This window comes from Anser cygnoides, chromosome 7, assembly GCF_040182565.1.
Source record: "Anser cygnoides isolate HZ-2024a breed goose chromosome 7, Taihu_goose_T2T_genome, whole genome shotgun sequence".
Classification (NCBI taxonomy): domain Eukaryota; kingdom Metazoa; phylum Chordata; class Aves; order Anseriformes; family Anatidae; genus Anser; species Anser cygnoides.
This window is the reverse complement of record NC_089879.1, coordinates 27,766,100-27,782,548: the sequence shown is the minus strand read 5'-3', so window position 1 is coordinate 27,782,548 and position 16,449 is coordinate 27,766,100. Positions and strand designations below refer to the sequence as shown.

The 16,449-nt window shown below is 36.9% G+C and overlaps 1 protein-coding gene across 35 annotated transcripts in view; it reads right to left on the bottom strand.

The window, feature by feature from the left end:
• The window catches only part of RTKN2 (rhotekin 2), a 200,009-nt gene that overhangs the window by 5,861 nt on the left and 177,699 nt on the right, over nucleotides 1–16,449 (bottom strand). For 34 of the 35 annotated variants that reach the window (XM_067001134.1, XM_067001126.1, XM_067001118.1 and 31 more), the window contains 5 exons: nucleotides 12,541–12,635; nucleotides 10,868–10,974; nucleotides 9,740–9,871; nucleotides 3,142–3,307; nucleotides 1,004–1,111 (listed from right to left, as the gene is read on the bottom strand). In XM_067001134.1, the coding sequence (XP_066857235.1) occupies nucleotides 1,004–1,111; nucleotides 3,142–3,307; nucleotides 9,740–9,871; nucleotides 10,868–10,974; nucleotides 12,541–12,635 (608 nt within the window). The remainder of the gene's footprint in view (nucleotides 1–1,003; nucleotides 1,112–3,141; nucleotides 3,308–9,739; nucleotides 9,872–10,867; nucleotides 10,975–12,540; nucleotides 12,636–16,449) is intronic. The other variant, XM_048069624.2, reaches the window with a different exon arrangement.

Genomic DNA, 16,449 nt, shown 5'->3' with positions numbered 1-16,449 from the left:
GCAGTAATGCTGGCCTCTAAAATAACAGCAGTATCTTTTCTATTTCAGGTCACACATTAAGGATTTTTAACACAATTTTAAACACAGGGTTTTACATATGAATACTGTAAATAAGCACAAAAACTCTGGCATATAAAGAATGAAACAGCATTTGTATTCTGCTCCACAGCAATATATTTGAGTATGAGCAGAATTATGCTACAGCATTACCTTTGTAAAACTTCAATATATTTGATTTACTCCCTTACTGTTCTGCGTTCATAGCTCAGAGAGGACTTTTTTGACTGTTCAGTGCTCTGATGCACAGTAACTCGGTGACCCACATGACATTTTGAGCATCTTCACAATTCCAATCTGAAGCAGCAAGCAGTCAGGCATTTAAAGTTGTACAGTGTTTTTTAGCCAATACTGCAATGGATTCATTAAAATAAAGTGACCTACTTTTTCTAGTCTGTAAATATTATTTCTGTAATGAAACTATTAAAGTAATCCTGCTGTGTACCATTTTGCTCTGCAAAAATAGTAGTTTCAAATACATGCTAGATAGATTTTCTGAGTGTGTTTTTCAACATCATTATGACAGACCAAATAATTAGGTAAGTTAAGTTAGCTAAGCCTTTAAATAGCTTTAAGAACACCAAATTAATTTCATGAAACTAAAGACATTATTGTTTGGGAGACTATTTTACCTTTACATTCTCTGAGCTTTACACTATTATCATGGTGAGCGTTTACTTCTAGTGATGGCTTTTTTGAATGTGTTCAGTGCTCCCTAGTTAGAGTTCAGATTGCAGATTTTTTGAGTCAAGGTAAAAAAGAAATTATTTGTGCTATTACAAATTCAGATTTAATGTGAACTCCTTGGCATGCAATTATGTTGATCTTTCATTGTCTGAATTGCCCTTGAAGAACTCAGTGTTTCAACATCAACACCAGAAGCCATCTGAATACAGACAATGTTGTTTCTGTTACCCTGCAACTTGAAAAGACAAATCCCACTTACTCATATCATGGTAGACGGAGGTCGCTTCTTTTGTCAAGAACAAAGGTGGTTTCCGTGGTGACATAATCTCAATTTTCATAAGTTCTTCACAACAATGTTTCCACTGGCCTGAGAGAAAAAAGAGAACAATGATTGGAACTTAAACAATTCAGCTTGAAAAAACTGAAGTCGTTAGGTTGTGTTAGGAAACTATCTCCAAAGAAATGCTAAACAGTAAGCATTTACTTTCCCTTAGCAGGAACACTCAGGATGCATTTTCAGTATTTTCAACTCTGATCTCATACCAACTCTCAGCATGCTAAGCTATACTATATATGGTATAGTAGCTTATATGTAAGGTACTACCTTTAATTGAAGCATCTCAGCAGTAGTTATACTATAAACATTAAATATGATAATTTGCCTTCAAATCTCCAACCCTAGTATAAATTCATCACTTTTTTTTTTTTATATCACCCTTTAACGTTAAGGAAGCTTATAAAGTTATCAGGGGATGAACACCAGTATACTCAAGCTGGATATTATCCAACTGTTAAAGTAAAGGAACAGTTCTGTCTTTAATAGAGGATAACTTCCCTTTTATCTGTTAGCAGACAAGGAAACCTCTTTTTCTATTAATAGATTTTGACCTTAAGGAAAACAAGACACAGTAAAATTACTTTGTTCATACCAATCATTCTAAGTTTTCTGAGCACATTAATTTTAAGAGATTTTTAAAACCAGTGAAGAAAAAATGTATTTAAATGCCAAGTGACCCATTTTCTCTGAACCTAAGGAAAACGTCTTAAAAAAATCCATGGGTATTCTATCTATAATGAATAAGTACTAGTTCTTTTTACCCCACTCCACAGCTAATTTAAAGAGGATGCCCTAGTTTTTGCTTGGTATGTTTCTTTAATTGATAGAGCCTCTTCTCATTGTAACTCAGAGCTAAAAAGTAGAAGAAATACAAAATAAAATACCAAGGTCCCACAACCTCAGTTCACTGATTTCATTGGTGTGGCCTCTGATTAAACACTGGTATTTCGTTAGTCTGCCTCATTCTGTTTTCTGCCCTGATGAAAAGGACTATAAGGAACCAACTGTACTTTGTCAATGACAGCATATCTGACTGTTGTTCTCTGCTCTTAAGAAATTTGTGAGTAAAACTACTAAAGCAGAGGAAAAAGATGAAGACAAGTTAAATATTAATTAAAGGAACTATATATGTTAGTGTTAAACAAGCAACACGATATACTACCTCACTAGCATTTCACTGTCATACCAAGAAGCAAAATTTCTTCTCATGTAAGAACAGTGTTGTTCCAGAGGTTAGCCAAAGTCAGTAAGATAGTTAATTTTTTTTTCAGGAAGCTAACCAGCAAAGATCCCCAAACATTGTAGCATTCAACACAGAAAAAAAAAGTGATTGGAATATTTATTTCGTTTATATCATTTTACAGAGCCTCAGGTACAGCTGTTGCCAGTTTCAAGTAAGCAGTACGTATTTGCATACTGTTCAGCTAGGTGTGCATACTCCCCTGTGGCAAGGGGTACCAAAACCTTAGAATTACCAACAGAATCAAGTAATCCCTAAAGCAGCAAACAGCAGTTTAATTAATCCATAATGCTGCTGGGCAAGGAACATACATGTTCCTACTTTCAAGGGCTGGCTCAATCTGCATCCTATCCAAAGCCCCAAATGAATCCTACACCCTCACCAATTCCCACTAAGACTTCCAGGCCTCATACATGCTGAATCCCACAAAACCAACACACCACACACCACTGACAGGATGCGCAGGTAGAGGTGGACCCTCCCAGCTACAGTGGAGAAAGACATGGTAAGAATTTAGCAGTCCTTAAAAATATCCAGAACGATGCTAAAAGAGGCCAAGTTCATTTGAGACTGGTGGACATGTTCTACTACTGGTTTCCTGCAAAAAGCCAGGCTGAGCATGTGGACACCAGTTTAGTTAAATATTTGTCTTCCAGTGGCTTAGACCAGCACCCAATATTATTCCAAAGAACATTTTTCTTCTCAATGTTGCAAACAAAGGATTATGAGGCAATTCCAATTCAAATTGTTCAAAGATTCCTTTGATGTTACATAACATCCCTTTGGAAGGGCATAGTGCCAGCGCTGCCTGCTTACTTACTCAGATCATAGAAGTGCTGCCAGAAAGCCTCCATCCAGTTATGAAGTTCTTCCCTACTGTCAGTAGCAAAAAGTTGAGTCGCAGCCTCTCCAGACACAGGGTTGATAACAGAAAAGTTATTAGTTCTTCTCTTGAAGTCCTTACCCACAGCTCGAATTCTGGTTTCCTACAAACGACAAACTGTGGTAATGAGTTATTGCTTCAGCTCACTCATATCAACTTATGGCCAATGACAGTGTAATGGGGGTGTAAGTTGGCTTTTTATTTAAAAAAAAGAACTAAGTAAGGTCAGTAATCGCTTATGAAAATATTTTCTTATAAAACAATTCAAATGACACAATATATGAAAATAAGAGAATGGAGCAGAACTATTGCAGTCTGGGTCTAAATTACAGAACGTATGTTCTGTTTCCCCTCCCTCTGCCTTTACAAGCTCATCTCATCTTACTTCATAGCAGTTCGGTGAATAACCAGTAACAGCAATAGCCAGCTCCTTTTCTCCAAAATCTTCATCTGGACAATCGTATTTTTATGGTTAGATCTCCTAACATACTCCTGTGGGTCATTTTTTATGCAATGGATTCTAAACATACATCTATTTTACTTGCATTTCAGTGAATCAGGACGTTCAGTGCTAATGCTACAGTGACATGTAATTTAAAAAGAAACATACCTTGTCCACATTTAAAGTAGCATTTGTAGAAGTAATTCATACAGTTCTACTGAACAGATTTCCAATGAAAAAAATTTTTGGTCTAGTATCAAAAAAAATCCTATTTGTCATTTCAAAATTTAGTTTTGCCTTATTTAGAGAGAGCTAGATAGAAACAATTAAAAACATATAATAAGTCATTCAGAACTAACAAATCATTAGTTCTAACATTCAACTAATATCACAAACATCATGCAGCAGCACTGTTAAGAGATTTTCCCTTCTGTTCAGGTACATAGTTCAACTGATTTTTATCATCTAGACTAGATCCAGTGGTATTTTCATAGTATCTAGTTTCTTTGTTATGGCATTACTACAGTAAAAAATAGCACTTACCATTAACTCAGTGAAAAAACTGTTTATGTATTTTTCATGTGTAAGATACCGGAAGATTTTAATAGAAGTCTCACAGAGCACAACTGAAAAATTTTCCAGAAAGCACTGCTGTTCATCACAATGTGATGAACAAATGAAAATAATTAACACCACTTTATTTACAAAAGTAAAACCAGACCCCCTGAAATATCTTTGCACATACATTTCAACCAGACCAAATGAGCAATGGGCTGTTATAACACTAGCATAGCCCACGAGAGCAGCATGATCCCAAATCCCACGAGGATGATGAGTTTTGGCACCCTAGGGCCAGCCAGCCCCGAAGCCTCCTGCATGGTAAGGACGTGCAGCAGCTGGGTGCTACACAAGGGTGGCATGCAGAGCACCCTGTGTTTCGAAGGAAGCCGACTGCTACAGCCAGGATTGCATTCACTGTCTGGGTAGACAGCAAAACTGACCTCCAGGTGGCCTTGGGGCACTCCTCAAGGTACAGTGAGGACAGATCAGCCATGTTCCTTCTTACACAATTCAACCAAATGTCAAAAGTCTGCTACAGATGTCAAATATACACCTACAGAAATTAAGTTTACACACTGGATCCCATGGGGATATGCCTAGTTCCGATACTCAGAAAACCCAAAATTATTCTATAGAATATTCCCCAGATTTTCAACGCATTGCTGAAGTAAACGTTTGAAATAACTAACAGCTGCTTGTAGCATATCTGATGGATATGCTCATTTAAATTCTTCTGTCTAAAAATAGGAGATGAAGTAATTCATCCATAAGTGCTCTATATCCCATTAACTCAGGTAACCATAGATACCAGCAAAAAAATTAAATCAAATAGATTAACATTTGACAGGTAAGAACTTCAAGCATACCATACACATACAAGTTTATTTAATGATGTTTGCTGCAGGTTTTATTCCACAACTACGTTATTATTCAAAGGAGATAAATCCTCATGCAACAATCTGTACCTGATACTTGAATATTTAAAGAGTGATACAAGATGGCATTACAGTAATGGGCTGATGAATTGGGTGAATTACACCATGAGCCCAGTTTCACTTAAAAAAAAAAAAAGTGACTTAAGGTACCATGTTATAAAACTGCCCAACCTTTCACAGTCTTATAGACAACTGAAGCAAGTCTGCTAACCAGCTGAGCTCTCCTGCTCTTGTAAAGACCAGAACAAGCAGCTGATTGCAGTAGGAAAACTGAGTTGAATCTTGAACTCAAATGACTCCTTTGGGGAGGCTGAGGCTAATCTTACATTCTATATACTTTTTTTCTTTTTTGAAGGTGGGGAAAAAGATGTTTATTTATTTATTGATTTATTTTTAAGCATAATGTAATAACAAGCCTTCCTCTATACCTTTCCCCTGCAAATAAAAAAGTTCTTTGCCTGACAACACTTCTCTGGAAAGCTCGTCGGTTAAGCAAAGTTAAACAAAAACAGAAGAAAGAAGCTTTTTATTGCTAAGGTGCAGCCGTTTCCTGCTAAGCCAATCCTGAAACACTGACGAGCAGAGTTTATAAAGATCACTTCAAGACATCAAAACAAATTACAGTTCTTGAGAAAAATATTGAATAGTCTAAAATCCAGTTCTGTGCATCTGCTCTAAGATTAAACAAACCGAAACGGATATAGCAAATTTCTTCTATGATTTTAATACCAAAAAACAAATCAAGAAATAAAAACAACACTGGAAACAAAAAATAATCTGTTCATGTGTTGGTTTCTGCTGTAATGTTAACTTTAAAATTATGGTTTTCAAAAATAATAATGCATAAGACCAAATCTACCAGATTAGCTTTATTCCCTCCTTTCATCTTCATTGTTTTGTGAACTTGTATTACCGTAACATCCACGTTTCCACTGGATGGTAAGTACTATGGGGTAAGTATAAAATGGAAGAGCAATATTATGATATATTGCTATATCATTTTACCTATCGTCAGTGCAATGCAGCAGCCAAACACCAGGAGGAGGAGACATCATTATATGACCAGCCAGCACTCCATGGAGCACCAGGGAGCCATAAAGCATAGTTTCCTAACCACTTAATTTGAGCATGTGTGTTACAAGGTCCACTGTGTGGTATCTGGGTATTGTATCTGCTTCCCCTGCCACATCCAGTCATTTTCAAGCAATTGCAGAACTAAACTGAGTAATACAACACGAGATATTTGGGGGCATTTAACTAATCTGTGCTATATTTTCACATGTACAAAGGCTTGTCTAAGTCAGACAGCAGGACAGCAACATTAGTACACACAACACCGATAGTTTCAGGGATGCTCTTAATGCACCAGTGCTGGAATTGCCTGACATTCATAGTAAATATTGTCCTGACTCCCTAAATGCTCACATTGTTAAGAACTTGTATCAATACCCTTCTGTTCCAGTCCCATGGTGTATGTACTTTTTGGTTTCTTAAAAACACTACACGGTCCCCTTGAAGTTATACTGCTACAGCCATCACTACATTTTCCAACGCATTTCTCTACCTGACCTAACCCAGAACAGATGCTCCAACAAGAACTGTCATTCGCAGTAAGTCTACAGAAGCATCAGGTTGATTTTCTCCTTTCACTCTTACTATGCTGTTTAGCAATATATCTGTGAAACCTGAGCCAACGGCTGAAAACATTTGTTCCTCACCCTACTCACCTCAACAGCTAGTACAAGCATGGAGATAGCTCTAGGCCTGCTGTACTGCACGGCACCAGATCAAAGAGGGCACTTGCAAAACATGCCAGGGAGGAAATCATGGGCCTGCGTTAATTTGAAGTGATGTCCTAGAATTCCTGAAGCTTTCACATCCATGTCACAAAAGAGTTTTATAATATATGAAGGAGCCACAACAGGATACTGAGCAACAAATGTGAACTGTTAGTACATGCACCTATTTGCTAAACTATCATGTGCAGGCAAAGCCTTTATTATTCATTTAAAACTAAAGAAAGCTACAGAATCTTAGGAACTGGACCATAAGGAACATTTCTTGTTCAACTTGGATTCCAGCAAATTTTCTTCGCCACAGAAAATGTCATTTCTCTTTTCCTACTTAGTTGTGCAGTATAATGTTATAATTACATTTGGCTGGAACAATAATAGTAACACTTGCATAATGGGAACTGCAGAACCATTCTTGCTCAACAGTGGTAGCAGTGAAGTCATCCGAAGTTGAAGTAATGAATTTGGTGGTCTTAATAGCTTCAAGTCTCGATTCAAAGGGATGGGAAATAAGGTTATCAGTGTGAATATTTTCCAGAGAGTTTCTCATAAAACCAGATGACTTCATTGCTTTTCAGAAAGTATCTTGCAATTACATGTAAAGGACCAGCTTCATGTTACAGATGACAGTACCACATATGCAAATAGAAGACATTTAGTTAGGACATCTAGAGTTGATTTTCAATCTCAACTTTGGTTTTGAAATTGCTGTTTCAATAACAACATGTAGCAGACAAGCCCATATGATTAGCTTGTGTTCATTTAATATGTAAGACAGTTTCATAATAAAAGAATCAAAAATCTACAGCCATTACATTATTTTCAAGAGAAACTGTTTAAGTACTGAAGTATCCAAATGTATTAAATTGCATTTTTTTCTGGCTTTAATATCAATAAGGATTCACAGTCTCCTTCTCCAGCAGCCTGACATTTCTGCAAAATGGTAAGAGATACATGATTTATGTACCTCGTACATGTTAGCTGTAAGGATACTCTGCCAACATACAAACATTCTCCCAGCAAAAACTTATTAAGCTGGATTTTAGATTCTAACTGTATTGGTAACTCAGAGGAGTAAAACGCCTTAGGAGAATATGGTTAGTTTAAAAGGAAAAGCAAAACAAGGATATAGACCAAAGCAGCAAACCCTAAGGAAAGATTAGAGATATCCTGACAGATAATTTAAAAAAAATATTCCTGTTACATTTTAAACTATGGAATTAGTCACACTATATTTTACTAAAGTTTACCATTTCCTAACTGATATTGTGAACAACTAGAAAATAGATAGAGTTATGACAAAGTTTGACTAGCATAATTAAAAGTGACTGAAGAAGTATGCAACTGAAACTGCTTGAATATGTACTGTGGTGTAAACATTTTTTTAATGAAGTGGAAGAAAACGATGGCTTTGTTAAAATATAAGGCACTAGCAGAAAGGTGTTTTTAATTAAGGAATCAATTTAAAACATAGCACATTAAAAAATCCTAACAAAAGCAGTTCATATTGTTATCCCTAGTTTAAATGTTTGGTATATATAGAGATTTTACTCTATGTAAGAATGCGATCCAGTTTCCAGGAACTTTAAAGCCACCAAGAGCTGATATTACTGTTGTAAGAAGCAGTTCTTTGTTACTTTATGTTCCTACACATTGCCAATCCTGCCCCAGCTCCTTCCGCGTACAAATGCTTGTGTGGTCATGTAGAGATCTGGATAAAAGAATGCATTAAAGAGAACCATGGTTGAAGCCAACCCTCCCCCCCAGCTGAGCTAATTTTAACCCACATCAGTTCCCTACTCCAATTCATCAGTCAGCTGCCCTACTGCCTGCCCAGCATACAGCAGCACAGCAGCCAGAACAAGACTGGGAAGGGGGAGAGCTTCTTTCAGAGTCACCATTGGCATCAAGTGGTCACACAAGTACAGCACCAGAATCCAGATCAACCCATGCCTAACACAGTTCCCAAATGTTTGTCTACTTAACGCAAGATGAATCCAGCTAAGCCAATTGCAATTTACATTAAATTCCTCTGCTCATCCTTATGTGATACTAACTCTTGATGACTGCACCAAAAACAGTTTTTGAAAGCATCTGTTAACTCTAATGCTCTCCATTCTAAAAGGTCCTTACAGTAACGTTCCTTAATTGAATATGTAAATAGTTATTTAAAATTAAATACTTAACATTTTTAGCCAAATAGAAACATTTTAAGTTTTAAATCCAGAGTTTGCCTATCAGGGTACAAAACTCAGTAATAATGCTGTAAAGAACGTTCAAAGTTATTGTACCCTGTACAAAAACAGTATTAAGAAAAGCAGCTTATTTTAAAGCACTAAAATATTTTGAACAATTTTCCAGTTCTCCCTCTAATTAAGACTGTGGCCAAATAACACAAAACAACAAAAAAGCTTTTGTTAAAATTCCACCTTGCTGAGGACAAAAGCCTCCCAGAACATTACTAAGTGACTGCAGACAATGGAACAGTCATATTACAAGTTATCACTTTTCCTAAGGAAAAACATCCTCCTTTTCACCCTTATGTTCAACAGTTTAGCGCAATAGAAGGAACTTATATCCACAGCTAAGACATTTAATGCCCTTGCAAAAAAACTCAGCGACTGCAAATTTCACTGAAGCATATCCTACTGACATCCTACCTATAAAGCTTTCTGCATACCAGCAGCTTAGAGCCAAAATGACTGTAGGTGTATGTCTTAAAACAAAAACCAACCTCTTCCAAAATAATAATTATACAAAAACACAGGCAAACAAAAAAAAGCCCCACATACAATCAGTTTTACCTTGTTGATGGAAACTGTCAATGCTGGCTCCAGTTTAGCCTCAATTTCTTCTGGTGAGTAATAACAAAAGAGCTTTCCACCTCTCAGTACGCAATACAGCCTCCTCCAGCTAGTTAAACTTCCTATCATTTGCTAAAGAGAAGAAGCAGAGAATTGCCAGCCATAAACTACAAATTAAGAGCATAGTATGAGGTACACACAGATTAGCCTGTGTGATCAAAAATACTTCTCTACACTGAATTAATTTTTTCTTAAAACAAAGGCCTTCTGTTGCAGAATCACCATTTTTTTTTAAATGCTAGCAATAGTTTAAGTGTCTTTTGGTATTTTACAGTTTTCCCAGATAAATTGTCTTATGACACTCACAATACAGAATCTACTGGTTCACACAGACTGAAGCCTAGAATTGGTGTCTACAGTAAGAAAAAGATCACCTTTATTAGCTACATTATTAAACAACAGAAGAAACAAAAAGAGTATTTCACTTTGGAAGTATGCAGTATATTCAAAGATATTTGTCTAGGATCTTCACACTCTCAAATGATTTTTTGAACAGCTTTCATAGATGCATTATAATTTCATGACCAGTTTAGACCATATAATTTAGTACTCCTGACAGAAGAACCAGCCCCTCTGCTTATCACCATCTTGTTTGCCTAGTTGTGCAACTAACCAAAACAGAGAAGTAAACTGAGTTCACATGAATCATTTTTGGAGCGATGAGTTTAAATATCGTTCCCCAGTTGGATTCACCAACTACATGAGAGGTACATGCAAGGGTGGGAGCAACAGGACTATTAGGTCTGCTGCTGTCAAGTACCAGCCTAAAGGGATTCTGAAACAACTGTACTTGATCTGTATTTAATAGCCTAAATTGTTTTACTGATAAGCAAATGAAGTAAACATTTATTTCTTGACTATTAGCCACTGTTTGTAAATAGTGAACAAAAAGATGCTGTTTATAAACAGTGACTGTCAGGTAGAATCTCCTCCCTTGCTAGAGGCAGGACAGGTAGAAAAATAAGCTTCTCAAGAAACCACTCCAGGAAAAAACAAATGCTTTAACAGCGGAGTGTAAGTGACAGCTATTAACAGAAGAGGATATAAACACAAACAAAATCTTATTACCTGCTGATTCAAAAATCCCGCCATCATGTCCCTAGTCATACAGGAAGGCTGTGCAACTAAACGGCAGCACATGTTTCCATACAGGGGGAGCCAAAAAGAAGATTCCTCTGGGAGAAAAGACCAGACCAAAAAAAAAAAAAAAAAAAAAATCAAGCAAACAACAAAAACACACACACAAAAAACAGTTCTGAATATTTCCCATAAATACATAGTTTAACTTTTTACACCCATTTTTACATAAATAAGCACTTTACATTCAAATAGACTTCATCCCTTAAGATTAGATTGAGACTGATCTTTAGTAAGTTTTTTTTTTTTAAATCATCAGAAGTTCTAAAAGAATTTCAAGTAAAAATGGAGATAGTGTTCTGCAAGAACAAGTTATTCTTACAAAAGAAATCTAGCTCTAAATCTAACTTCAGAGCTAGAAACACTTTGAAAGATAGAGCACACTGGCCACCTCATCCAAGTAGGATCCCTGAGCCCACCCCAACTGGGGCACGGCTTTTTATGTGAGCACTTTGCTCCAGATTGTTTAAGACTTGAATTTGTATCCACTTCTGTCTTCTGAACTAGGAAAGTATTCAGGATTCCAAGGAATTACCAATAAATTGCAGCCTCTCTCCTCACTCAGCTCTGCTATGCCAAAGGCATTCTCTTCTGTAATTAGAAGCAGGTAAAGCAACGTTCCATTGACATGACTCTGTCTTTAGTCATGTTTTAGAAATGCTTGTAATGAACCAAAATACCCAGCTATGTCATTTCTCACCAGAATAAGTTATGTAAATTAATGATAGAAAAAGAAATGTGAAGAAGAAAAAGTAGAAAAGAGTAATAAAGAAAGGCTTACAAATTAATATCAAAGATACATAGAATTTTTCATCTAAACCATCAAGAAACAAATGTCCCATAAATCTTCAGATCTGTACTTATTCAGAATGAATGAAGGGTAAAGAATTAAATTCTCTTTCGGATCAAATCTACCCATGTAAAAGATGAAGTTCCCAGACGTGACAGTCAGCTACAAAGACCCGTGTCTTAGTTTAACAATTAGAGGGTGGATTACAGAAAGGGCTATACTTTAAGAAAATAACAGATGAAGTATGAAAAACTGTACTCTTGCTACTTAAAATATCACCTTCACTTGCAACATAATCACAGTACCTAAGTTAGCATCTTGCTTGACTGCTGCCACCGGCAATTTGTACTGTCCCAGAAGTGAAAGACAGCGACCACGGCAATTTGCAAGCACACGTGCTTATGTCCTGTGCTAAATCTAGGCCTGAAACAGCCTAGCTCAACTGAAGCTTATTTTATTTAAAAAAAATTTCATTCTGATGAGGAAAAAGCTGTTCTTCACTCTGATACCCCTCCCTAGTTGTGAGGAAGGGGAAAATAATTTGTATATGTCTACAGCTCACATACGATCAAGATGCAAATGACAGAATAAACTCCCAAATGAATTAAATTTTCATCTGGACTTGAAATTTTATCCACTTACAGTTTATTCAGCTGTGTATAGATGCCTGTTTTAGAACAGTTAAATATTTTATTTAAAGTTGTTCTATATTAAATATCAAGAAAAATAGTCTCTTTAAACTCTTTAGTTTACAAAATAGAGAAATGCAGAATGTTTCTGTTTTATTTCCTTAAATGGTACCATATGTACTTACCATTTCCTGTAATGGTAAGGTTGTGGGTCCTGAAACCATCTTCAGCACTCTCCAGCCCCAAAGTGGTATATGCTAGCAAGTTGTACTTTGCTCCACTGTATGTGAAAGAAAAGGCACAATTAAGTCATTTCTGCTTCGCATGGCTCAGGCAGAAATTAAAGGGAGTCTAGAGGTGCCCAAGAACACATTTGATTACAGGGGCATGCTGAGATGCAAGGCAGCACCTGCTGGTGACCACAGGTTGCTATCCCCAAGCTTCTTCCCACAGAACTCCCACATCTCCAGTTTTCCTTGTAAATGAAAACTGTCCCACAGTCTGGTCAGCTGATTCCTGTATCCTTATCTCTGACCTTGCCTCCACCCCATTGTGGTGTTCTCCCCCTTCCCTTTCTGGGGGGGGAAGTGAGAGAGCAGTTGTGGTGGAGCTCAGCTGCCCACCTTAACAAAACCACCACACGCATGTGGTAGCCCGTTCCCTCCCACCCCATGATTTCCAGGCCAACACCACGAGGCCTCATCAGCTCAGTCCCCTCAGCAACTCCCATGCCCACCTCCCTGAGACCCACCACCCGGGAGGAGATGGCTCATGTAGCCACTGCCTCTGAGCTGGCTCAGGTGTACTGGTGCAGCAGTCGCTGCCAAACCCAGGCACAAGTGCTGTGCTTTCCATGCCTCCCGCACCTTGAGGCTGCTAGAAGCATCTCTCTTTTCTGGTCAGACACCAAACAACTTTTAATAGGTTTGCAGATTTTATTCCTAGGCCTAAACCAACCAAATTTGGTAGTAGGATCAAAAATTAGTATAACCAATAGAACAACTGATGACAAGCTTTTTAAAAAAACAGGTTTAAAAATTAAGAAGTTTTATACTGCTTTTCCATGTTACTCTGCTCTTTCACTTTGACAGTGTAGATTAAATATAAACAACTTTTATAAAGTATATATACACACACACACTTAACAGTATCCAATAGTTTGAATCTTTGCATGCAGAAAATAAACCTGTGTAGAAATCCTACAACCAGTTTTGTAGCATGAAGGACTCTTTCACTTATTGTGCTTACAGGGGGAATTTTAAATATCATATTTGCAATTCAGCACAGTATGTGGAATGCAGTTCTTAGAATAAACCAGTATAAGTTTGGTACATGTTTAACCTTTTTCCCCAAATACTCTTCAGACAGAGTAACAGATTTACAGTCTAGCAATGCAGTAAGAATTCCACCTGGCTAATAGCAGTTTAAACAAAGTTCACAAGAAAACAAACCACTTAGAATCACTAACTACTCCCCCTAACAGGATCTAGCATTAAATCCCTAAAATATCTTCTGTATAGCATAAGATAGCTTAGAGCCAAAGGTGAGAACAGAGTACTGAACTGACATCACTAAAAAAATATATATGTGTTTTCCAAATGTTATCTTTCCTAATAGCAGAGTAAGCACATACTGTTTTAAAATCTTTGGCTCTCCAGAGGAACAAGGCAGATGCCTACCTAGCCCTAACCCCAGTGAAAGAAGAGGCAAAAATTATAAGACCGTTAGCAGGGAGGTCTGTTACACATCTAATTCAAGGCAATAAATAGAAAATTAAATAAGTTCACATTCTGGGGAAAGAACCACCGCTATGAAACATTTCAAGAGGGCAATCTGAACTCATCAGCATTTGAATATATTCCTTCCTAGACTGCTCCCTAACAAAAGATTCTCCATTTGTTATGTTTTGCCATCCAGTTAAGCTATACACTACCAGTCTACTTAAGCAGTACAAAAAGGTTCAGATTCTTCTCACAGATAAAACTTCTGTGCTGATTTTAGTTATTTTTTCTAAAGCATGACTAATTACCACAACAACCTTGCCAAAAAAAGTCAGCTACTTCACTTTTAAAATATGCTTCACAGTAACATTTTCTTTCTAAAACATAACAGTCATTCCTTTCAGCCAACTTCAATATAATTTGGAAGTTTTATCTGCAACTGTTTTTCAAATTTAACAGGCTAATCAGGATTATTGAGTGTGTTTTGCCTATACTTTTCACAGAAGTAGCTAACTGCCTTAAATGGCAGCTTCTTTGTACAGCAAAGAACAATCTGCCTGCTGCAGCTCATACACTATTTTGCATATCTGTAATATTTTTCCATTTAATAACTTCGCAAAAAAAATATCCCCAGCCTGCCTATGGCAAAGGCTCATTGTTAAACCTGTTTACTGATCAAGAGGCAGAGGCCCTGATGTTGCTAAGCAGACCCTGGCACAAGTTATATCTATATCACCCTATTATCAATGCATATTAATTAATACAGCTCAGATTCCAGAACCTGTTCTGGAATATTAATCTTACTGTTAAAAACCCCAGTCTTATTTTACTCATCCAGATATACACAGTGGAAGATTTGCAAGTCGAAAAAATGCCTAAGATGTTCAACTTCCAATCACATCTTAAATAATAAAGGGTGAAAATAAATATAATCTTCAGGTCATAAAAAGCACCCAAATATAAAAATGTTGCAATTAGATCAGATTATGTTCTTCCAGCAAAATATCAACATGAATTTTCCAACTCAAAGATAGGACACTGAAGCCATGCCTCGAGCCCAAAGAAGGGCAATACATAATGGGCAGTAGCAACAAGCCCATGTGGAAGCCAGTTCTGCAAACGAATAAATTTGTGCTGCAAGGAGTCTCTCTGCTGACTTTGTCCAAGCGCAACTGCTAGAATTCAGTAATATAGCTGCACTAAGCATTTTTCTTCTACAACAAATGTAAATAATAATAATAAGAAATAACAAAAAAAATGAAGCAGGCAAAACCGCATAAAAATGAAAAGATAGATAACTAAAAACAGAGAGAATAATAATATAACTGATATTAACAAGCTGAAGCAACCATTCAAAGCATTTTGTCACCAAGCTTTTCCAAGAAGTAACAAGTCCAACAGTCTCCTCACTAAACAGGGAGCCTTCTAAGCCAAGGAGTTTGACACAGAGGGATCGCAGAATTTCTGGAAAAGGGACCACCTCATCCCACACGTGCTCTGAGAAGAAAAGGCCCATACAAATGGAATCTACAGAGAAAAGGTGCTCTTAAAATACAGAAATTTCCCTTTTTTGTTGTTGTGGTTTAATTTCACCTGCTGGACCAGTAAAATTCTCTGGGAACACTTGAAAGATGCAATCTCTCATACTCTTAAGTGCTACATACCAAGGCCTTAATAATAAAAATCCCAAGAGGAGGCTATCAAAAAAATTGACAACTTATTTTCTGCATTTACACTTTGCTTTCCGCGCATCTTTTTTAATCAGCTAGCAAAGCCATTATTAAACACATCATTACTCATTCGATTCTGTTAAGAAATAACAGTCACTGTTAGATGGTGATTTACAGTAAAAAAATCAAACTTAAAGATGGAGGAAAGAAAATATAATAAATTACAGTTGAGAAACCCAAAGCAAAACCCAAGGGAGGAGACAGCTGTTTAGACTGTCTACTGATGCTTCTTCCTCAACAGACAGATGATCTATAGTCAAGCGAGTATGGCCAGCAAATAAGCTTGTGGTTATATCTTAAACAAACTGTACCTAACGTCATCACCCAGCTGGAGCCTGTGGAAAGCACATCCACCTAAGATGATGCACGTTGAAATACACATCGTCATTAGGTGGAACACACTGGAAAGTTAGTGATAAAATTTGCCTTGCTCTATGGCTAAGATCTCTTGGATGTGTATTTTTCAATAAAACACTAATATCAGTACACAGTAATATCAGTTGGACAAAGACTATGCTTTAATGTTTCCTTTTATAATCCAGGCAAACAGATATATAAAGCAAGACTAAGACTTCAACACCTGGTAAGAATTAGACATTGATTCCCTACTGTTCAGCCACCAGAGTGGAAGAAGAAAGAAAAG